The sequence below is a fragment of the Ascaphus truei genome, chromosome 3 (genome assembly GCF_040206685.1).
Source record: "Ascaphus truei isolate aAscTru1 chromosome 3, aAscTru1.hap1, whole genome shotgun sequence".
Lineage (NCBI taxonomy): Eukaryota > Metazoa > Chordata > Amphibia > Anura > Ascaphidae > Ascaphus > Ascaphus truei.
Genome location: NC_134485.1, coordinates 229,553,076 through 229,570,667, shown reverse-complemented (window position 1 = coordinate 229,570,667; position 17,592 = coordinate 229,553,076). Strand labels below are relative to the sequence as shown.

The 17,592-nt window shown below is 45.7% G+C and overlaps 1 protein-coding gene across 16 annotated transcripts in view; it reads right to left on the bottom strand.

The window, feature by feature from the left end:
* DMD (dystrophin) overlaps positions 1 to 17,592 on the bottom strand; it is a 2,761,517-nt gene that overhangs the window by 1,804,116 nt on the left and 939,809 nt on the right. For 14 of the 16 annotated variants that reach the window (XM_075590265.1, XM_075590266.1, XM_075590270.1 and 11 more), the window contains one exon: positions 5,903 to 6,037. The exons of the other annotated variants lie outside the window; for them this stretch is intronic. In XM_075590265.1, coding sequence (XP_075446380.1) covers positions 5,903 to 6,037 — 135 coding nt within the window. The remainder of the gene's footprint in view (positions 1 to 5,902; positions 6,038 to 17,592) is intronic. 16 annotated transcript variants of the gene reach the window in all.

Below are 17,592 nucleotides of genomic sequence, written 5' to 3'. Positions count from 1 at the left end.
TTTTTTTGCGGCCCACCTAGACTTAAACCTTGTTTATGTGGCCCTTGTTAGCATTTGAGTTTGACATGCTTGCTGTAGGGTCATATTTGTCAATATGGTAATATAATTACCAATAAGCTTCAAATAATTGTTTGTGAGTGTTTTTAATCCTGATTTCTAATCATCAATTTTTATATTAAATTGATGTGTACTATGGAACATGCACGTCTTATTCTTTATAGGTATACCTGCACGTGGAGGTGGAGACACAGCGGGGAGCTCCGTTTTAGTGGTGGTTCGCACGGCTGGGGGATGGTCTTTTACCAGTGGAGATTTCAACCCCTGGGAGTTGACACTATCCCTGGAGATTACTACTTGCTGTGCCTGTTTATATCTGGCTTCTTGCGAGTAGGGTTTCAATTTTTCCCTATCTGGAGCAGGAATCATAGTCTACCATTCGTGTGTATGTCACATTTTTGTTATTAAATCAGTCAATTTCAATTGGCTTACTGCAGTTTTTTTTTAGAGTTTTTGTATGTCTGTATGATTTATGTTTGTCTGTTTGTAAGTCTCATTTGGTCTGTCAGCAGTTTCCTGGGTTTGTAAGTGTTGTATATGTATGTATTTGTCAATACCTTAATTGTATAGATTTTATGTTTTTTTAGTATTCTATACAGTTATACACTATGATTGGTTTCTGGTTTTCTTTTCACACGTTATGAGACTACTTTAAGAATCATCAGATGATTTCTAGTTCAACAGGACTGGTTCTTGCTATATGGGCAGTACTTCCACTTTATTATTGACTTTTTAGGTGCCGGTTTATTTTTTGTATTTCTGTGTGTGTATAGATTCATCTATCACTGTTCCTGGCAGCCTTCCTATTATTTTAGGCAGTGTGATTATTACTGGTAGAGTTTATAGCACACTACTTTTGATTAAGCATTAGCACTGTAGCACATACACCTTTTTTTACATCCTAGATTTGTACTTACAGTACAGCTCAATCCCGTTATAGCGCGATCCACTTTTTTGCTAACGGACACAATGGACAAAATAAACAAAACACACACACAATCCCAAATGTTGAGGACATTGCACGAGACATCACAGCACAGGAAGAATAGTGTGAGTGATTCACAGGATTACACACAGTATTTAATTAAAACTGTAATTCATTATTTGATTTATAGAGTCATTCCTTCACATACTGTATCTTAAATGTCAATACATTTTTTTACTAAATAAACATTTAGAAGCTGCCCGTCAATTCCACAATGTACAATTCAAAAGCTTTTATGATATTAGCCCACTAAAATAAACAAAATATATGTTTTAATTAATATATAATAGTCTGTTACAATTAGGACATGGACTTTCCCTCCTGTTCTATGGGGAACACTCTGACTGCTTCTAAAAGGCTCCACCTCCTGCTCGTGTAATAGGGAAGAACCAGAATTTTTAAATAAAAACCGTGCTGAGAAGGGCAAAAGCTCAATTAAAAAACCATGATCAGTGCACAAATGGGATCTCTACATACACACTCTCACACTCTCACACACTCTCTCTTACTCTCTCTCTCTCTTACTCTTTCACTACTGCAGTCCTGCTCGGGCTCCCCAGCTCCTCTCTTCCTGAGTTCAAATAATACGGGGCACAGCAGCAAGAGTATTAGGAGGAGGGGCAGGTAATAGTGGATATGAGGGATCTGCAGACACAGGAGGCAGATAAGATCCATCCTCTCCCCTGACACAGACACACTCCCGGACGTGGAACCCCTGATCGTGGCAACCATTTTTTTTCGCGTTCCCGGTTATAACGTGGTGGAAATATGTGGACCCTACAACAGGATGTACCACCCTGTGCTGTCACTCAAGTGCTGTACCAAAGGTGAAGGGGAAAACCCCATACCAACTACTGGCAAGCCTGTAAATGCCAGGGTTTACTGCCAGCCCATTGGGTAGAATAGTAGCCAGGGGGTACCCTGCTACATATGAATCTCAGCAGTGCAGTTACGGGGGGAGGGGAGAGGTGGAGATGGGGGATAGGGGAAGAGGAGGGGAAAGAGGGTTAGAGAGGGTTGAAAGGAGGGAGAAGGGGGGGTGGAGAGGGGGATGTCTGAAGGGATACAGTATATCTGATCAAACCTCACTCCAAATGACATATTACCCCTGCTCAAAAACAGCCCACCTGAGGTCCTTGGGAGATATGCTAATGAGGTGCAAAGTAGATTTACATAACTCGCATCCCACACTTCCTAATAGGATTTTCATAAGATCTAAATTGAATTGACAAGTGTACTATAGCTTTGAGGAAGGGGTACAGTACTTGAGTAAGGCCCAAGAGGATTACAACCCACAACCTCTGCTAGTCTGGGCAACAGCTTTAGCTGTGTGAACTAAACCAGCAGATGATTAGCACAACTGTTACAGCAGGGATTCTTTTCTGCACTTGCACTTTGTGTTCTGCTCTTAGCAGTTTTCCTTTTTAGTGCATTTTTCATTATTACTTGGGGATGGTTTTAAGCATCTGCACACAAACATCTTAACAATAGAAATATATTGCAGAAGATAGCTTCAGATCTTATCTGTCATATTTTACTTTTAATAAAGAAAATGGGTTAAGATAGCACTGGAGGGGATTACGATAGTTCATGTTTAGCTGTAAAGATGGTGTTGCCGAAGAAAATATTTTGTGTTTGTAGCGCTTCTTCCATGGCTGGGAATTGAACCTAATTTTCTGTAGCAAGAGAGAATATAAAATTAGGGTGTGGGAATAAAAGGATTTTTTTTTAATGTAGTTCAACGCTTCCGAAATGATTGAATTTATGTTGGAATATAATTTCAGCATGTGGTTAAGAAGAGAATTCCATTACAAGCCAGATGGGAATGCATCTCCAGATTGATCCACATGACCAGCTATCATGAAGCATTTTTTTTAAATCTGCATAGAAACCAAGAACAATGAAATACTTCATACTAAGTGGATTGTAAAGACCTTCTTCAAAATACTGTACTTCTTTCTTGTTCTTGTCCTTGGTGCTCAAACAAACGGCTAAATACCACAATAGCAAAATGCATACGAAATGTAATTGAGATGTAGAAAAATGCATTTGCTATGGAAACATTTGAAGTAAACCTTGGCTTCTCTTTCTTTCTGGCACACCATGTTTGTGTTATAGGCATTATTATAGGACATTACGTCACACCAGAGACGTTTCCGGACTAGCTTTAAAAAAATTATAATATTCATGAAAGTAACAAATAACAGCAAAGTAAGCTTTGCATTTCCCTGCTCTCTTCACTTTTAACTGACGATTTGCAGTCTAACAGTACAACAATTTAGCAAATTTTCAAGTACTGTATGATGTAAATTGCAAGCTGAAGATATCAAAACAAACTGAATGCTCTTAAAGGCATCATATTAACTCACCGACAAATGTTATCTTTTAAATGAAATTACCTACTGTATCTAAGCTAGTAGACATCTAATTATTCTTCCCACTTATGTCACTTTTTAAAAAGTTGTCCACCGTCGCAGAACAACATAATTAAAAGTTATCACAGGGCCCAAAGGTCTGCTTGTTTAATTTCTAATTAGTATCCTCTTCAAACACTCTGAATGTTTGAACATGTAATAATGCAGAATAGACCTTGCAGCAAATATAGAAAACACATTGTACGATTTCACAGAATGTTCTCTCCTGCTGTATTCTTGTCTGACATGACTTTTACCTTTATATTTGTTATATGTGTTATTCTAACAATTTACTGTTCCTGTGCACAAACTCTAGAAGAATAATGAAACATGCTGTGCTATAATTAAATAAATAATAGTCCTTAAAGCATGTTGTCTTTCAACATACTGTACTGTATTCAGTCAATTGGGGTACTTTTCTAGAAACTACTTAGGCTGAGGACACGCTGCGAGCATGGGGGAAACGGCCGCGTGCGCTCAGGCCACCAGCCCCTTACCGCCAGTCTTGTTGTCCCCGCTGCCTCCTTCCGACCAAGCTCATTATGCGCTGTGATGCGTCAGCCGCCAGGGGATGCAAGAGGATTGTGATCCCGAGCGGTGACGCGTCACGTGGTGCTCTGGTGACCCTATCAGCGCTGGGGACTGGAGTGTCAGAGCTAGGGGGGGAGTGTGTGTATGTATGTGTGTGTATGTATGTGTATATATATATATATATATATATATATGTGTGTGTGTTGTGTGTGGGTTGTTTGTGTATGGGGGAGGGGGGAGACGGACCTGGGGGAGGGGGATGGGACGGGAGCAGCACGGAGAGCGAGCAGCAGAGGGCATGTGTGAGGCTTGCTGCTCACCTTCCAGCATACAGCAGCACCCTCCTGCAGTCCGGGAGAACCCCGCTGTAGCCCTCCATTCAAACCACGCCCCCCCCACTCCCTACGGACCAAGTGCCTCTCCACGCGCCGCCTGTATGCAGTGCGGGTGCACTAACTGAAGAAGAGGGGCCTCGGCCTTACATGGCAATCTCTAGAATTTTCATGCCAGATACTTTCAAGCTGACGCAACAGAAACAAATTGTACAGTATCAGTGCAATGTGTAGCTATTTCATTCATAAAGAGTACTGTACTTCTTAAATCAAGGTGACATGTTGTTAAATAATCTAATTTATGTACAGATATGGAATGTGGAAGTAAAATAGAGATTTATACAGGGTACATTGCTGCTTTAATGTGTAAACGAAACAGCTTTTACTAATCCCTATTTTTATTTGACTTCCTCCATTAGTACTGGTCTTTGTTTGTACTGGCTTACATGTACTTTACCAAGTACAGAAAATATATCAGAGTTCCAGAGTCATACAGATATAAAGAATTTCTGGGTACCCAAAGCTGGGACAGTACTTTGTATTCTCATGTTATTGGGTGTACCAAAATATGCTACATTTATATACTTCAAAGACTGAGAATATCAGAGTATCTAATTTTGTGGTAGAACATAAACTTTAAGAGACATAAGTCCTCAGTGGTTGTATACTGCATTATGTTCCTAAAACAAAAGGTTTCTGAGTTGTATCAGCATTAGAAAATGGTACTGTAATAATTATTTTTAAAATATTTCTTTATTATTAGCCTAAAATAAAATCTTTTTACATTTATTAAAGTTTAGTCTGGCATTTGAGGTGACATAGTAAAAATTAACTTCTACAATGGGAATTTCAAAAGGTTAGGAAACTAGAAGTTAAGAACTAGATGACTATGATAGTTTTATGAGGAATTAGGCTTACTTTAAATAATATCATAATGACAACTTAATTTAAAAATTAAGTCTCCCCCATTGTAATACCATGCTAAAATATTAAATGGCTCTAAAGTTTTATAAGTAACTGAGTTAGCGAAAGATCTTAAACAGAACTTTGTGTAACCAAAGTGGCTAAAGATTTCAAGGGGGTAATTTATTAGGGTGCAATAAAGTGGATTGCACACTATCACACCTCAGTAATTTACCTCTTTGGGATATTCTGAGAGTGATAGGAAATTAGTAACAAATAAGCATCTGAAATGGTCCAAAAAACATTTTGCATTTCCACCAGTTTCTCCATCAAACAATGTAAATGTGTACCGAAATTCCCATATCTCACTCTCACTTTAAGTAATATTTATGACATTTTAGGAATAGCCAATTGTGGGGGAACCACTTGGCTGAAGTTGGCAAAAGCTGTGATGGTGATGAAGGGAAGAAGGAGATTGTGACAAGTGAGGTCAGAATGTTCCCTGTTGCTTTCTTCGTGGTCCCATAGCAACAATGTACTTTTAGAACTATTTAGCATAAGCTTTAAAAATTCTAAATGTTGGCAATAGTGTAAGCATAGTTTGAATTACAGCAAACAACACAATTTCACAGCACGCACAAACATGTTAGAATTGTTTTCACACAGAAAATTTGACAGACCTGTGGAGGAAACTGCCTCCTTTTTTGGTCAGGGTACTTGACATAAGCAGCTTCCGTATAGGCATAGCTTTTGAAGCGAGGTTTAGAAGAAGGTGAATGGGTGTGTACTCGTCCCTGCACTACATTGACAGCAATCTAAGAAGAAGAGATGAAAGGGACAACAAAAGGTATACAAAAGTACACATATACAGTACACACACACACATATACATATATATATATATATATATATTTATATATACATATATATATATATAAACACAGAAAATGAAACAGCACCTACAGTAATTGTATGACATGATACAAGCGCCACACTGGTCTAATAAGATACTAATAATATAAATACACATGGGACGTATGAGCACATATGAAATAATAACATGTACAGTAATAACAATAGCCTATAAATCAATGGGTAAACAAACCTAAATAATAATAGTGATGTCTCAGCCAATAAACATGTGCTAATCAATAACGAAGTACAAAAAGTATAAAAAGTCAAATATAAAAAATGTAAAAACCAGTCCCAATAACACTGTCCTCTGGAGTTTTCGCAGCCTGGACACAGGAATCACCAATTCCCTGAACGATATATAGAGAAACAAAAAAGAGAGCAGGCGAACTCCTAGTGTATTAAATTAAACTGTCTGCACTGTGTTGCCTCCCATGCGGTACCCCTGATGAAGCCGGTCTAACGAAATACGTAGGGTGCCATTTGTGTGTCTAAATTGCTACATCACTAAGCATCAGCTGTGAGGCAGGGAGCTGAGAAAGCAGAGGTTACTAGCAGCAAGTACCAGCGTGTACCATCTCCAGCCAGGAGTTTCTGGGAGGAATCTTTGTTGCCGGAGGAGCCGAATCGGAGGCAACACAGTGCAGACATCCCACATCTGGTTGCAGTTAGCGTGGAGTGCCAGATAGCACAGCAGCAACCACGTGAAGTCCCCTGTTAAAACGGAGCTGAGATTGTCTCAAAAACTGCCTGTTTCCTAGCATCGCTTGTGAGTGAGCATTTTTATACCTGTCCAGTCCAATTAAATTGCTCTACTTTAATACACTGTGTGTGTGTGTGTGTGTGTGTGTGTGTGTGTGTGCGCGTGCGTGCGTGCGTGCGTGTGTGTGTGTGTGTATATATATATATATATATATATAGTTGTCACAGCAGCCGGCACACACATGTAAAGAGAAAATCCAGATGCTAATCCCACAGAGGATAATAAAGATGTGTATTACCAGATGATGGTCCAGTAAGGAAAGACAGCACACACGGGTTGAAAATTCAAAAGGTGTATTGAAACACAAAAACCAACATTTCAGTTTCGGTTATATGTAGCGGTCATGTAAAATGGCTACAGTCATCTCTCCTGCTGACAGTAAGGCCTGGTAAGTTGTGGGCATGCCAGCAGTAATTATGGAGGTTTGCCCTCACACCCTGGTGAGGTGCCATGTGTATGGATGGGAGTGGTCACCTGCTCTGACTCCATGGTTAGTGATGTCAGAGGTGTGTCAGCTTCCAGAGTATACATAAGGCACAGCACTGATCCAAAGTTAGGAGTTGTTCTGAGTTGTTGCTGAGGAGTCCTGTTGCTGTGCTGCTGTGTTCAGTAAGAGGCAGATGGAGGTCTGCAACATTGTTGCAGTAGTCTGAATGCAGAGCTGTGAGTCTGGCAGCACAAGCAGACAGAGACAAGCTGCCTGAGAGAACTGTGACCAGGGACCTGGCACAGGGCTGAGATCCCTGCGGGGATAGGGAACCCACCTATTAAGGGAAGGCGTACCTTTCGGAGGGAAGCAGCTGGAAGATGGAGGGCTAAGTACACCCCATTGTGGAGGGCAGCTAGCCCACCTCAAGCAATAAAGATGCTCTTAATCACAAACCCTCTCGTGTACATGTGTGGAGTGAATGTACAGAGAGGAGCACCACAGAGGAGTTCCTCAACAGGACCATCCCCATGCGGACGCAGGGACCCTGATGAGGTGGAGGCGCTGCACTGGAACTAGGTGAGACTCAGCACACTACCTCAGCTGCCTGTCTGGACGGGTCCTCCCCACACACCATCATGCGGGAGACTCAGGAGTCCTGTTGCCAACAGGTGCACCACCAGACACTACCACACTGTAATGGGGGCCGGTTAGACCACAGGGGCCAATGTGAGATTGGGTGGGTCAGGCCGGGCCAGAAATACCGTTACATTTGGAGGCGAGCTGCTGAGATCAGATCTGTCATCAGGACAGGCTCTAGCTAGGCACACTGGGAAACAGGGAGAGCGTCTGCTGCCACTCTGTGCTGCGTAGGGACGGACCTAGGGGTGGTCAGGGGCTGACAGGGTATTGTCAGTTCGCAGGGACGACCTAGGGGCCTGAAAGGAGTAAGGGGTTTGGAGCCGGGCTATAGCTGACCGAGTCACTTTGAGGTAGTGCTAGTTGGTAGGACGCCAGAAGGGATAGCCTGTTAACGTGGTCAGGAGTCCTGGAGAGGGTCTGCGCTAGGCTGACCAAGAGAGGTAGACGCCCCAAGTGCTGCATGGCAGAGCCAGAGTACTCTAGCCCATTCCAGACACTTACCATAGGGAGCACAGACTGGGAGGAAGGAGTCACAGCAGACACTGAGAGAGTGAGCCTAGCCTGAGGTAGTGCAACATGAGTCCAGCCTAGATCAGGTACACATGTGGTGGTGCATCAGGGCAATCTTTATTGTACCGGTGTGGTGGCTGCCCCGCAGAGAGGAGCCCCATGTACGATAACTGCTACGAGAGAATGGCGACCGCAAGAATGGAGGATCCGCGCGGTGCGGATAGTCCAAAATGGCGACCGGAGGCTGATGGAGAGAGCACACATGGTGTGTGTGCTGGTGAAGAGCATGCTACGGAAATGACTTTCACGAGCCTGCTGTGGAGTGGTGCTACGGCTGTAGCCGCACCGTTTTGGTCCTACCTAGGGCCGCAGGGTACTACCCTGGAGGACATTGTTGTAACAAGTGGAGAACATTGTGAGAGTGACTGTCAGTCGACATACAAACAGATGAACGCTACCTCATTCATTGAACAGACTGACAGTGCAACTCAAAATGGCGGCTCCCGCTTCCCTGGGAGACCGCGTGGGCCGAGTGCAGAGAATTCTGCAAATGCAAAACTTGCAGAGAGTTGGCCAGGAGTGGCGCCAACAGGAAAACCCTGCCCTCTTGGGGGGTATGGCACGAAAGCTGAGGCCGCGCCCTCATGGACAGTGACCAGCTCAGCCCCAGTGTTGAGCCAGCCGATTAGTCTGTGGGACCCTCCCCTAATCTCAACCAGGGGGAGTGGCTTCCAATTGTGCCCCGTGGGCATGAATCCGGCGAGCCAAGGAACTGGCGCCCTGACGGCACAACTACCTGAAATAGTTCCGGCCGCGGGAGTGGCGTGCAAAAAGGAGGGATACTTTGCACGCAAGGCAGCTGAAAGAAAGCGGCTGGAATTGGCGGCAAAAGCAGAACCCCACCCTGTTGGGGATAATGGCGCGAAAGCTGTGACCGCGGCCACTAGGACAGAAAGATGTGCGGCCTTAATTAAAGGACATCCTATCCCGTTGTGGGACCCGCCCATAATCTCAACCAGGGGGAGTGGTTTCCAATTATGCCCCGTGGGCATGAATCCAGCGGAGCAAGGAACTGGTGAGCCGGCCGCACCCTTACAGAATGTAATCCCTGTAATTGGTGCTGCTTGTGAGGGCAAGGATAAAGAGACTGAGCAAATTTGGCCGGGGATGGCGCCAAATAAGGAGTGGTGCTCGGGTGTTGGCGCGAAACCTGAAGCCACGCCCCCCAGGACTGTGAAAAGTTAAGCCCCTGTGCCGGGGCATCCAATTAACTTGTGGGACCCTCCCCAAATATTCACCAGGGGGAGGGGTCTCTATCTCTGCCAGCCAAGACCCGAGTTGTCTGAGGGAGGAGCTGGGTGTGAGCTTCCTGTTCCACAGTTGCGAGCTGGTGAACAGGAGAGACCATTGTGCAAAGTGTCTCCTGTAACCAGCACAACAAAGAGCGAGATGGACATTGGGGTATATCCCTACTCATTGCCAGGATGCTCCCTGGTAGTAAAGGCGGGGGCGGACACAGCCATGCTGACGGCTGAAGCCCCGCGTGCGGCTTGCACCGAACCAGTTGATCACGGAGAATGGGGATCGCTCCTAATGATCAGAACAGAGCCTGAAGAGAGAGGGGTCTACAACCGCGGTGAGAACCCGGAACCTCACCGTCGGTCCCCTGCGGGAGTGCCACTCCCCGAGTCGGAGTTCAGCTCCTCGGAAGAGGAACAAGCGACCCTAACGACGGTGGTGATGCGCCTACCGGCGGACCACTACAGCGGTGCTGCAAAAGAACCAGCACTTACCTGTGTCGCAGCGGAGCGGAGTCTCGAGGCGCCGAGATCGCCGGTGCAGAACCAACCCGAGAAGCGGAGTCCCACGGCCGTGGTGACTTACAGCGCGGAAGGAGGAGAAGATTCCATCCCGAGCCGACGGAGCGGTGAGATACATCCTTACCCTCCCCAGGCGCCGGTGGTGGCAACGGCAGAGGAAGGCCTAGCCCAGGCCCGAGCGGAGCGGAGAGCAGAACCATCACTTCCGGCGGCGGATGTCGTTGTGGAGGAAGAGATCCCGCATGGGGATCCATCGCGAGATGGCGGAGTATCCGGTTCCGGTGAGGACGTCACTTCCGGCGGAGGTAGCGGAATGATCGGAGAGATGACAACAACGCCTCGGCGATCGGGCAGTGCGTCCCGATCACCTGTGTCAACCAAGAACTGGCAGGCAGCGAGGAGAGCTGAGACGGGTGAGGCCCAACCAGCGGCACGTCCGCACAATGATACGGGACTATCCGAAGGCAGAGAGTGGGTCGGAACCCCGTGGATGCCCATTTCCTGTCCCTATGCCCAACCCCATGCCCTAGGTAAAGCCCCTGTCCCTGTCACCTTTTCCCGTGGGTCCACGTCCAGTTTGGGAATGTCGGGAGGGTCCCAGGGAACCGGTGAGGAACGGACTGGGGAGAGACTGAACAGCTATGCCTCTGATGGTGGGTCGAGGGGTGGAGGGCAGTTGGGAAAAGTGTCCGAGTCCCGATGGGTACCTAGTGTGGCCGTAGTTAAGTCTCAGGATAGCTCCAAACAAGAGAGGTGGTCTAGGCCTCTTTCATCAAGGACCTCTGGGGTATCTTCTTGGGGGGATACAGAGGAGGGGGACTCACTAGAGTGGGGGTCTGAGGAACGTAAGAAGACCCGATAGTGGGCAGTAGGACAGTTTACACCTGCGCAGAGGGAAAGGGAGCTACAAAAGAGGTGGTTCAAAATTGAGCGCAAGGAAATAGAGCCCATGGGTCCTGACATCCTATCAGACCCAGCAGACCCTGATGAGCCCCTGTCATGGGTGTTGCCAGGGAGGGCAGGGAACGCAGAGCTGACTAGGAGCAGCCGGGCAGAAAGGGCTATTATAGCCAAGTACAAAGCGTCCCACGAGTTGGAGTACCTGTATGTCCCTGAACCCCTCTTGGAAGGAGAAATTGAGTTTAAAATGGGTTCCACTGGTGAGGATAGGGGATATGGCACTGATGAGGAGGAAGGATCAGGGGAAGAAGATTGGGATCCTGGCGGGTTACATGAGAAGTGTCGCGCAGAGGGTTACAGCATTGCTGCTTTAAGCCCAGTGGACCATGCTGTGCGCAAGCCACCGTAAGAGGGTATGGTAGTACCACTAATGGATACTCCATAAGGGAGTAACCCTGGTTGTTATACATCTATGTTAGGATGTATCTGTTATGTTTATGATGAAGATATGTACTGTAATGTTGTGACTAATTATGTATGTCATTCATTTTACAGTGCTTCCTGCAGAAAGGTGTTCAAATTTAGGTCCCAGCCGGGGACGGTGGGATTCACCAGGGGGAGAATGTAGCGGTCATGTAAAATGGCTACAGTCATCTCTCCTGCTGACAGTAAGGCCTGGTAAGTTGTGGGCATGCCAGCAGTAATTATGGAGGTTTGCCCTCACACCCTGGTGAGGTGCCCTGTGTATGGATGGGAGTGGTCACCTGCTCTGACTCCATGGTTAGTGATGTCAGAGATGTGTCAGCTTCCAGAGTATACATAAGGCACAGCACTGATCCAAAGTTAGGAGTTGTTCTGAGTTGTTGCTGAGGAGTCCTGTTGCTGTGCTGCTGTGTTCAGTAAGAGGCAGATGGAGGTCTGCAACATTGTTGCAGTAGTCTGAATGCAGAGCTGTGAGTCTGGCAGCACAAGCAGACAGAGACAAGCTGCCTGAGAGAACTGTGACCAGGGACCTGGCACAGGGCCGAGATCCCTGCGGGGATAGGGAACCCACCTATTAAGGGAAGGCATACCTTTCGGAGGGAAGCAGCTGGAAGATGGAGGGCTAAGTATACCCCATTGTGGAGGGCAGCTAGCCCACCTCAAGCAATAAAGATGCTCTTAATCACAAACCCTCTCGTGTACATGTGTGGAGTGAATGTACAGAGAGGAGCACCACAGAGGAGTTCCTCAACAGGACCATCCCCATGCGGACGCAGGGACCCTGATGAGGTGGAGGCGCTGCACTGGAACTAGGTGAGACTCAGCACCCTACCTCAGCTGCCTGTCTGGACGGGTCCTCCCCACACACCATCATGCGGGAGACTCAGGAGTCCTGTTGCCAACAGGTGCACCACCAGACACTACCACACTGTAATGGGGGCCGGTTAGACCACAGGGGCCAATGTGAGATTGGGTGGGTCAGGCCGGGCCAGAAATACCGTTACATATATATATAAATATATCTTGTAATTAACAATAAACTCAATTTGTAACATGCAAAAGAAAATGCTAGACTATCAATCTTGAATCACAAACTTTTAGAAAGGTTGTTCTTCTTGTAAATATAAGGAACATGACAGGGTCATAATTAGCTATTCCTCATTGATATTGTCAATAATATTTTAGGACATTAGAGCATGGTCCATTCATTTTAAGAGTCACTTCAAATACAAATCTACCTCATTATCCAAGGATTTGACTTGTTGCTGTGAAATGATTTGGGAGGATGTCTAGCAGCTGATGCATGGTTGATGAGATTAATTTTTGTTTGTTTGCACTTATTTGCACTGAAGGCCATAGAAAAATTGTGGATTTGGGCCTTTTAGCTCTGATATATTTATCTACTGCTTCTACCTGTAACTGCTTATACGTGAAGTGATTTACTTAAAGATTTCAATACATGATTTTAAGCAGCATTGATCTTTCAAGCAGAAAACTTTGAGACCTCATGTACTGACCGGTCTCATTTGAGAAACTTAAGTGTGACATGGAGTGTATCATTGTGAGTGAGTCATTTTTATTTTGTTAAGATTAGCTTTATTGGATTTTATTTTTACTATTGCTACATTCATGCCTAGACTATGCAGTTAAAAAGTCTCTGAAAAAACAACAATTGAGGACTGCAAAATCATTATGTATTCTTTTTTCTTTTGAAAAAAACACTCATCAATTCTACGTATCATGCATACGTGAATAAAAAGTGTATTATCTGCACCTTTTTTTGTGCAAATTCATGAAGAAGAAATACCATAACAACCAAAATATTTTTTTTTGCAGTTGAAAGTAGCTCGCATAATATTTATTATTTGTTATGTTTATTAAAATTGGGTAATTTATTTAAAATTTAATTTATTTAAAACAATTGTTACATTAAAAAATAAGTAAAATTATAAAAAGATAAAGGAAAAAACTGGATTAACTATTAAATAACACCTACTTTAAGGAAATATCATATAATATAGAGGAATCCCCTCCAAAAACACAGAACCCCATCCTAGGATAGGGGGAGAGGAACCGAACTAGCAACTCATTAAGACCCCTGAGTGCTTGGATACTAGCACACTGGTTTAGTTTCCTGCCTTGCTGTTCTCTGCCTTTCTGCTCTGGTTGCTAGTTTGGTTCTTCTCCCCCTATCCTAGGATGGGGTTCTGTATTTTTGGAGGGGATTCCTCTATATTATATGATATTTCCTTAAAGTAGGTGTTATTTAATAATTAATCCAGTTTTTCCTTTATCTTTTTATAATTTTACTTATTTTTTAATGTAACAATTTTTGTTTTTATATGTAATTAGATATAATGTTAATTAATGCACTATGTGAATTATTAATCTAATAATTTTTGTTAGTACATATAATGTAAAGATTGTTTTGTGAATGTTGTTCTCATCACACAAGGAATAGGTTGATTTTAATATTTTTTTAATTTTATTTAGATTTTTCTATCATTCATTTTTATATGGTGTAGTGGTATTTGGTTGTTTATATATTCATATTATTATATTCTAATTAATATATTGATTTATTAATATCTTTTGAAACTAAAATTATAGGTTTAGGTTTTAATTTCAATTTGGCATATATATATTTTTTTTCCATATTTGATGAAACTTAGATTGGTAATAGTGGGACAGCTTTTTCTAACATGTCATTGTGTTAGTTGAGTTTATACATAATTAAATTGTTTAGTTTTAGCTATTTTCATTGTATGATGTGAACAACATAATTATTGATGTTTGTTTTTTTTGTTATTCATTGTAATGTTGATATTTATAGTAATTTTAGAGTTATACGATTTGTGGTGAAACTTAGTACCAATGTGAAAATAGGTTTACTTGATCCAGCCTATTTAACTGGCTGTCCGTGACAATCACAAAGATCCTGATGAAGTTGCCGCAGTGTGACGAAACGCGTAGAGCTGTGACGTCATCGCGTTTGTGTTGGTATATTTGGAGTCCCTGGCTTCCCTGCACTCCGGCTGGCGGTAATTTCAAGTGTTAGCAATCATTGTATGAGGGAGAAAAGGACGTGCAGGCATTGGATGCCTTTATATCTTGCTGCCAATTCATGGTGAACCTGGGCTGTTTACATCCACTCTGCAAACCTGGGACTCACCCTACCACCGCAGATGACCACAATAGAGATTTCTCTCCCACGCATGGTTCTGTTTGAAATCCTGTAAGTGCACATTCTTATGGGTTGCTGATTTTTTAAATAAATGTACCTTATTTTTTACTCAGTTACGTGCTATGGAGCTTGCGCTTTTGTTTGTTTTTTGTTCATAGATTCCAAAAGTGGTTGGCTATACCACTCCCCTTAAAGCTGCAAAGACGCTCCCTGGATCTTCTATTGGGACTATATTTCTCTCTGGATTTTTTGTTTGAGTGGAACATTCAGTTTGGATTTTCCTTTTGTTTCACTATCACGTTATGGTTTGTAGATATTATTAGGTTAAGCAAGCTTAAGCCTATAGGGAACCATGTTAAAAATGGTTTTTGAAGCAAAAAGTGGCACTGTGTGCTCATTTGCATGTCATTTCCCAGAATCCCTTGCTGCAGAGTAAGTGCTGTGTGCTGGGCGATAATGGGGAAAGGCGGGGTTGCAGACCTGCCTGAGACATGCAGATGAGCATACAGTTGTATTTACATTTGCATATTTGCTTTGCTGTGGAGGGTTTTTGTCACTTTTTTTACTCGCCATAACTTAACTCAGTATTATGGTTGGCCCTTCCTTTAGCTTCTTTGCATACCCAGTTAATCAACCCCACACTGATGAGACCCATTAAGGTCGAAACAGCTGTCTGTGGGTGGGTTTTTGGCTAAGATCAAGAGGATGGAGGTCGCCATGGAGCCCGCCGGGACCACCCTGCACAAGGAGAAGAAGAAGAAGAAGAAGGAGAAGCACACGGCACCCCCGGAGACGGTCCCCAGCAGCCAGGAGACGGACGGAGGAGGCCCAGCGGCAACCAGCTCCAGCGGCTCAGGCGACGTTGCCACCCCCAGCGGCCTCACCCCCACTGCCAGTACCAGCAGCGGCGGCCCCAGCTCCAACCCTGGAGCTGGGAGCAGCAGCAACAGGAGGATCCCCCGCCTGGAACCCTGGATGAGGAAGACGGTGGTGATGCAGCTGAGGGAGGTCGATGGACAGCACCCTCTATAGGACGCTGAGACCTTTGCCAAGGAGCTGGTGAGCAAAGCAGGCTTTACTCCGGACGAGATCCTGAGCATCCAGGACCTCAGGGGTGGCCTGTTTTTCATCACCTTCGCCACGGCGGGAGCCTGCAGGAGGTACTGGGAGGCTTTCCAGACCCTGAAACAGGAGGTCCCCTTCTCAGAGTTCGACGTGAACTGCCCTATCCAGAGGGACGAGAAGAGGATGACTGTGACGGTGAGGAACCCCCATATCCCTGGAAAGGATATTGCTACCTTTCTGCGGCGCTCTTGCACCGTGGTGAAGGAGCCGAGCAGGATCAAGGACAAGTTGGGGTACTGGGTGGGAAAGTGGAGCATGGTAGTTCGCTTGTGGCCAAATCCAGAAGCGGCAGATCGGCTGCACCACCTCCCTCCCAGTTTTTCACTTGCGGGCAGCTCAGGGAGGATCTTTTACCCTGACCAGCCCCAGACCTGCGGTAATTGCGGGAACCTGGGGCATCAGTGGAAACAGTGCACCCTCAAAGCCTGCAGAAACTGCAAGAACACCGGACACGAAACAAAGGATTGTCCCCGCCAGAAAACCTGCGACCTGTGCGGAGAGACAACCCACATGTTCCGGGACTGCCAGCTGAGGGTCAGGAGCTACGCAGAGGCCGCGGCGAAAGGCGCAACACTGGGCACGCCCCTGACAGCAACCCAGAAGGCAGCCAAGAAGCCCCCTGCAAACCAACCCGTAAAGGCACAAGGGGGTAAGTTTCAGAAGGAGCAAAGGGAAAAGGAGGCCACCCAAGCAGCGCCCGCTGCGGCTCCTGAGCCCGCTGCCCCTTCAGTAGCAGCCCCCATCCCACCCCTTCCCACCCTCACCCCTGCAGCAACACTCCCTCCCACACCCACTGCTGCTGCAACCCCCACCCTCCCCCTACCCCAACCCTCCCCGCCCACCCACCACCCCTTGCCCCTCCTCCCAACCCTCCACTGCAGCCCCCCCCACGTTCAATGAGGCTGCAGCCCCTCCCTCTGTAACACCTCTCCCCAGCCCCGAGGCTGTTGCACCCCCTCCCTCTTCCTCCCTTGCTACAGATACCGCCCCCATAGCTCAGACCGGAACGGAGAAGCAGGGAATAAAGAGGAGAGCCCCTGAGACGGATAGCCCGCACCAGGGGCTGGAGCAGAAGAGAGCCCAAATGCAAATCGGCGACTCACCACTTCCAGCGACGCTGACAGTGACCTTGAAAGCGACCTGGAGGAGGAGGAAGCAGAGATGCAGGAGGCAGCCATTGCAGAGGAGCAGGCGGTCATTTTAGAACAGCCACCTAGCGAGACACAGGTGACCGTGGAAGAGCTCATAAGAGAGGGGCGAGAGGCAGCAGAGACCCTCCTCCTCCATGACAACCTTGGGCAAACCATGGATCTGCTAGTCCAGCTGTGCGAGGAGATCAACAAGACCAGCCACGCCAGCGAGGATGGTAACTAGTATCACTGCATGTCTGTCCAACCCTTTATCCCAGAACTAATGGCGTCTTTTAACATTTTCTCCATTAACGTAAGGAGCATAGGAGAGCGGATGAGACGTGCCAGAGAACTAACATTGCTTTCTTTACAGAAATGGGATGTGTATATGCTACAGGAATGTGCCTTACCTTTTTCTCAATCCTACAGGCACCTGAGCGGGCAGTGGTCTCACGGCCCATCCTACTGGTCTGG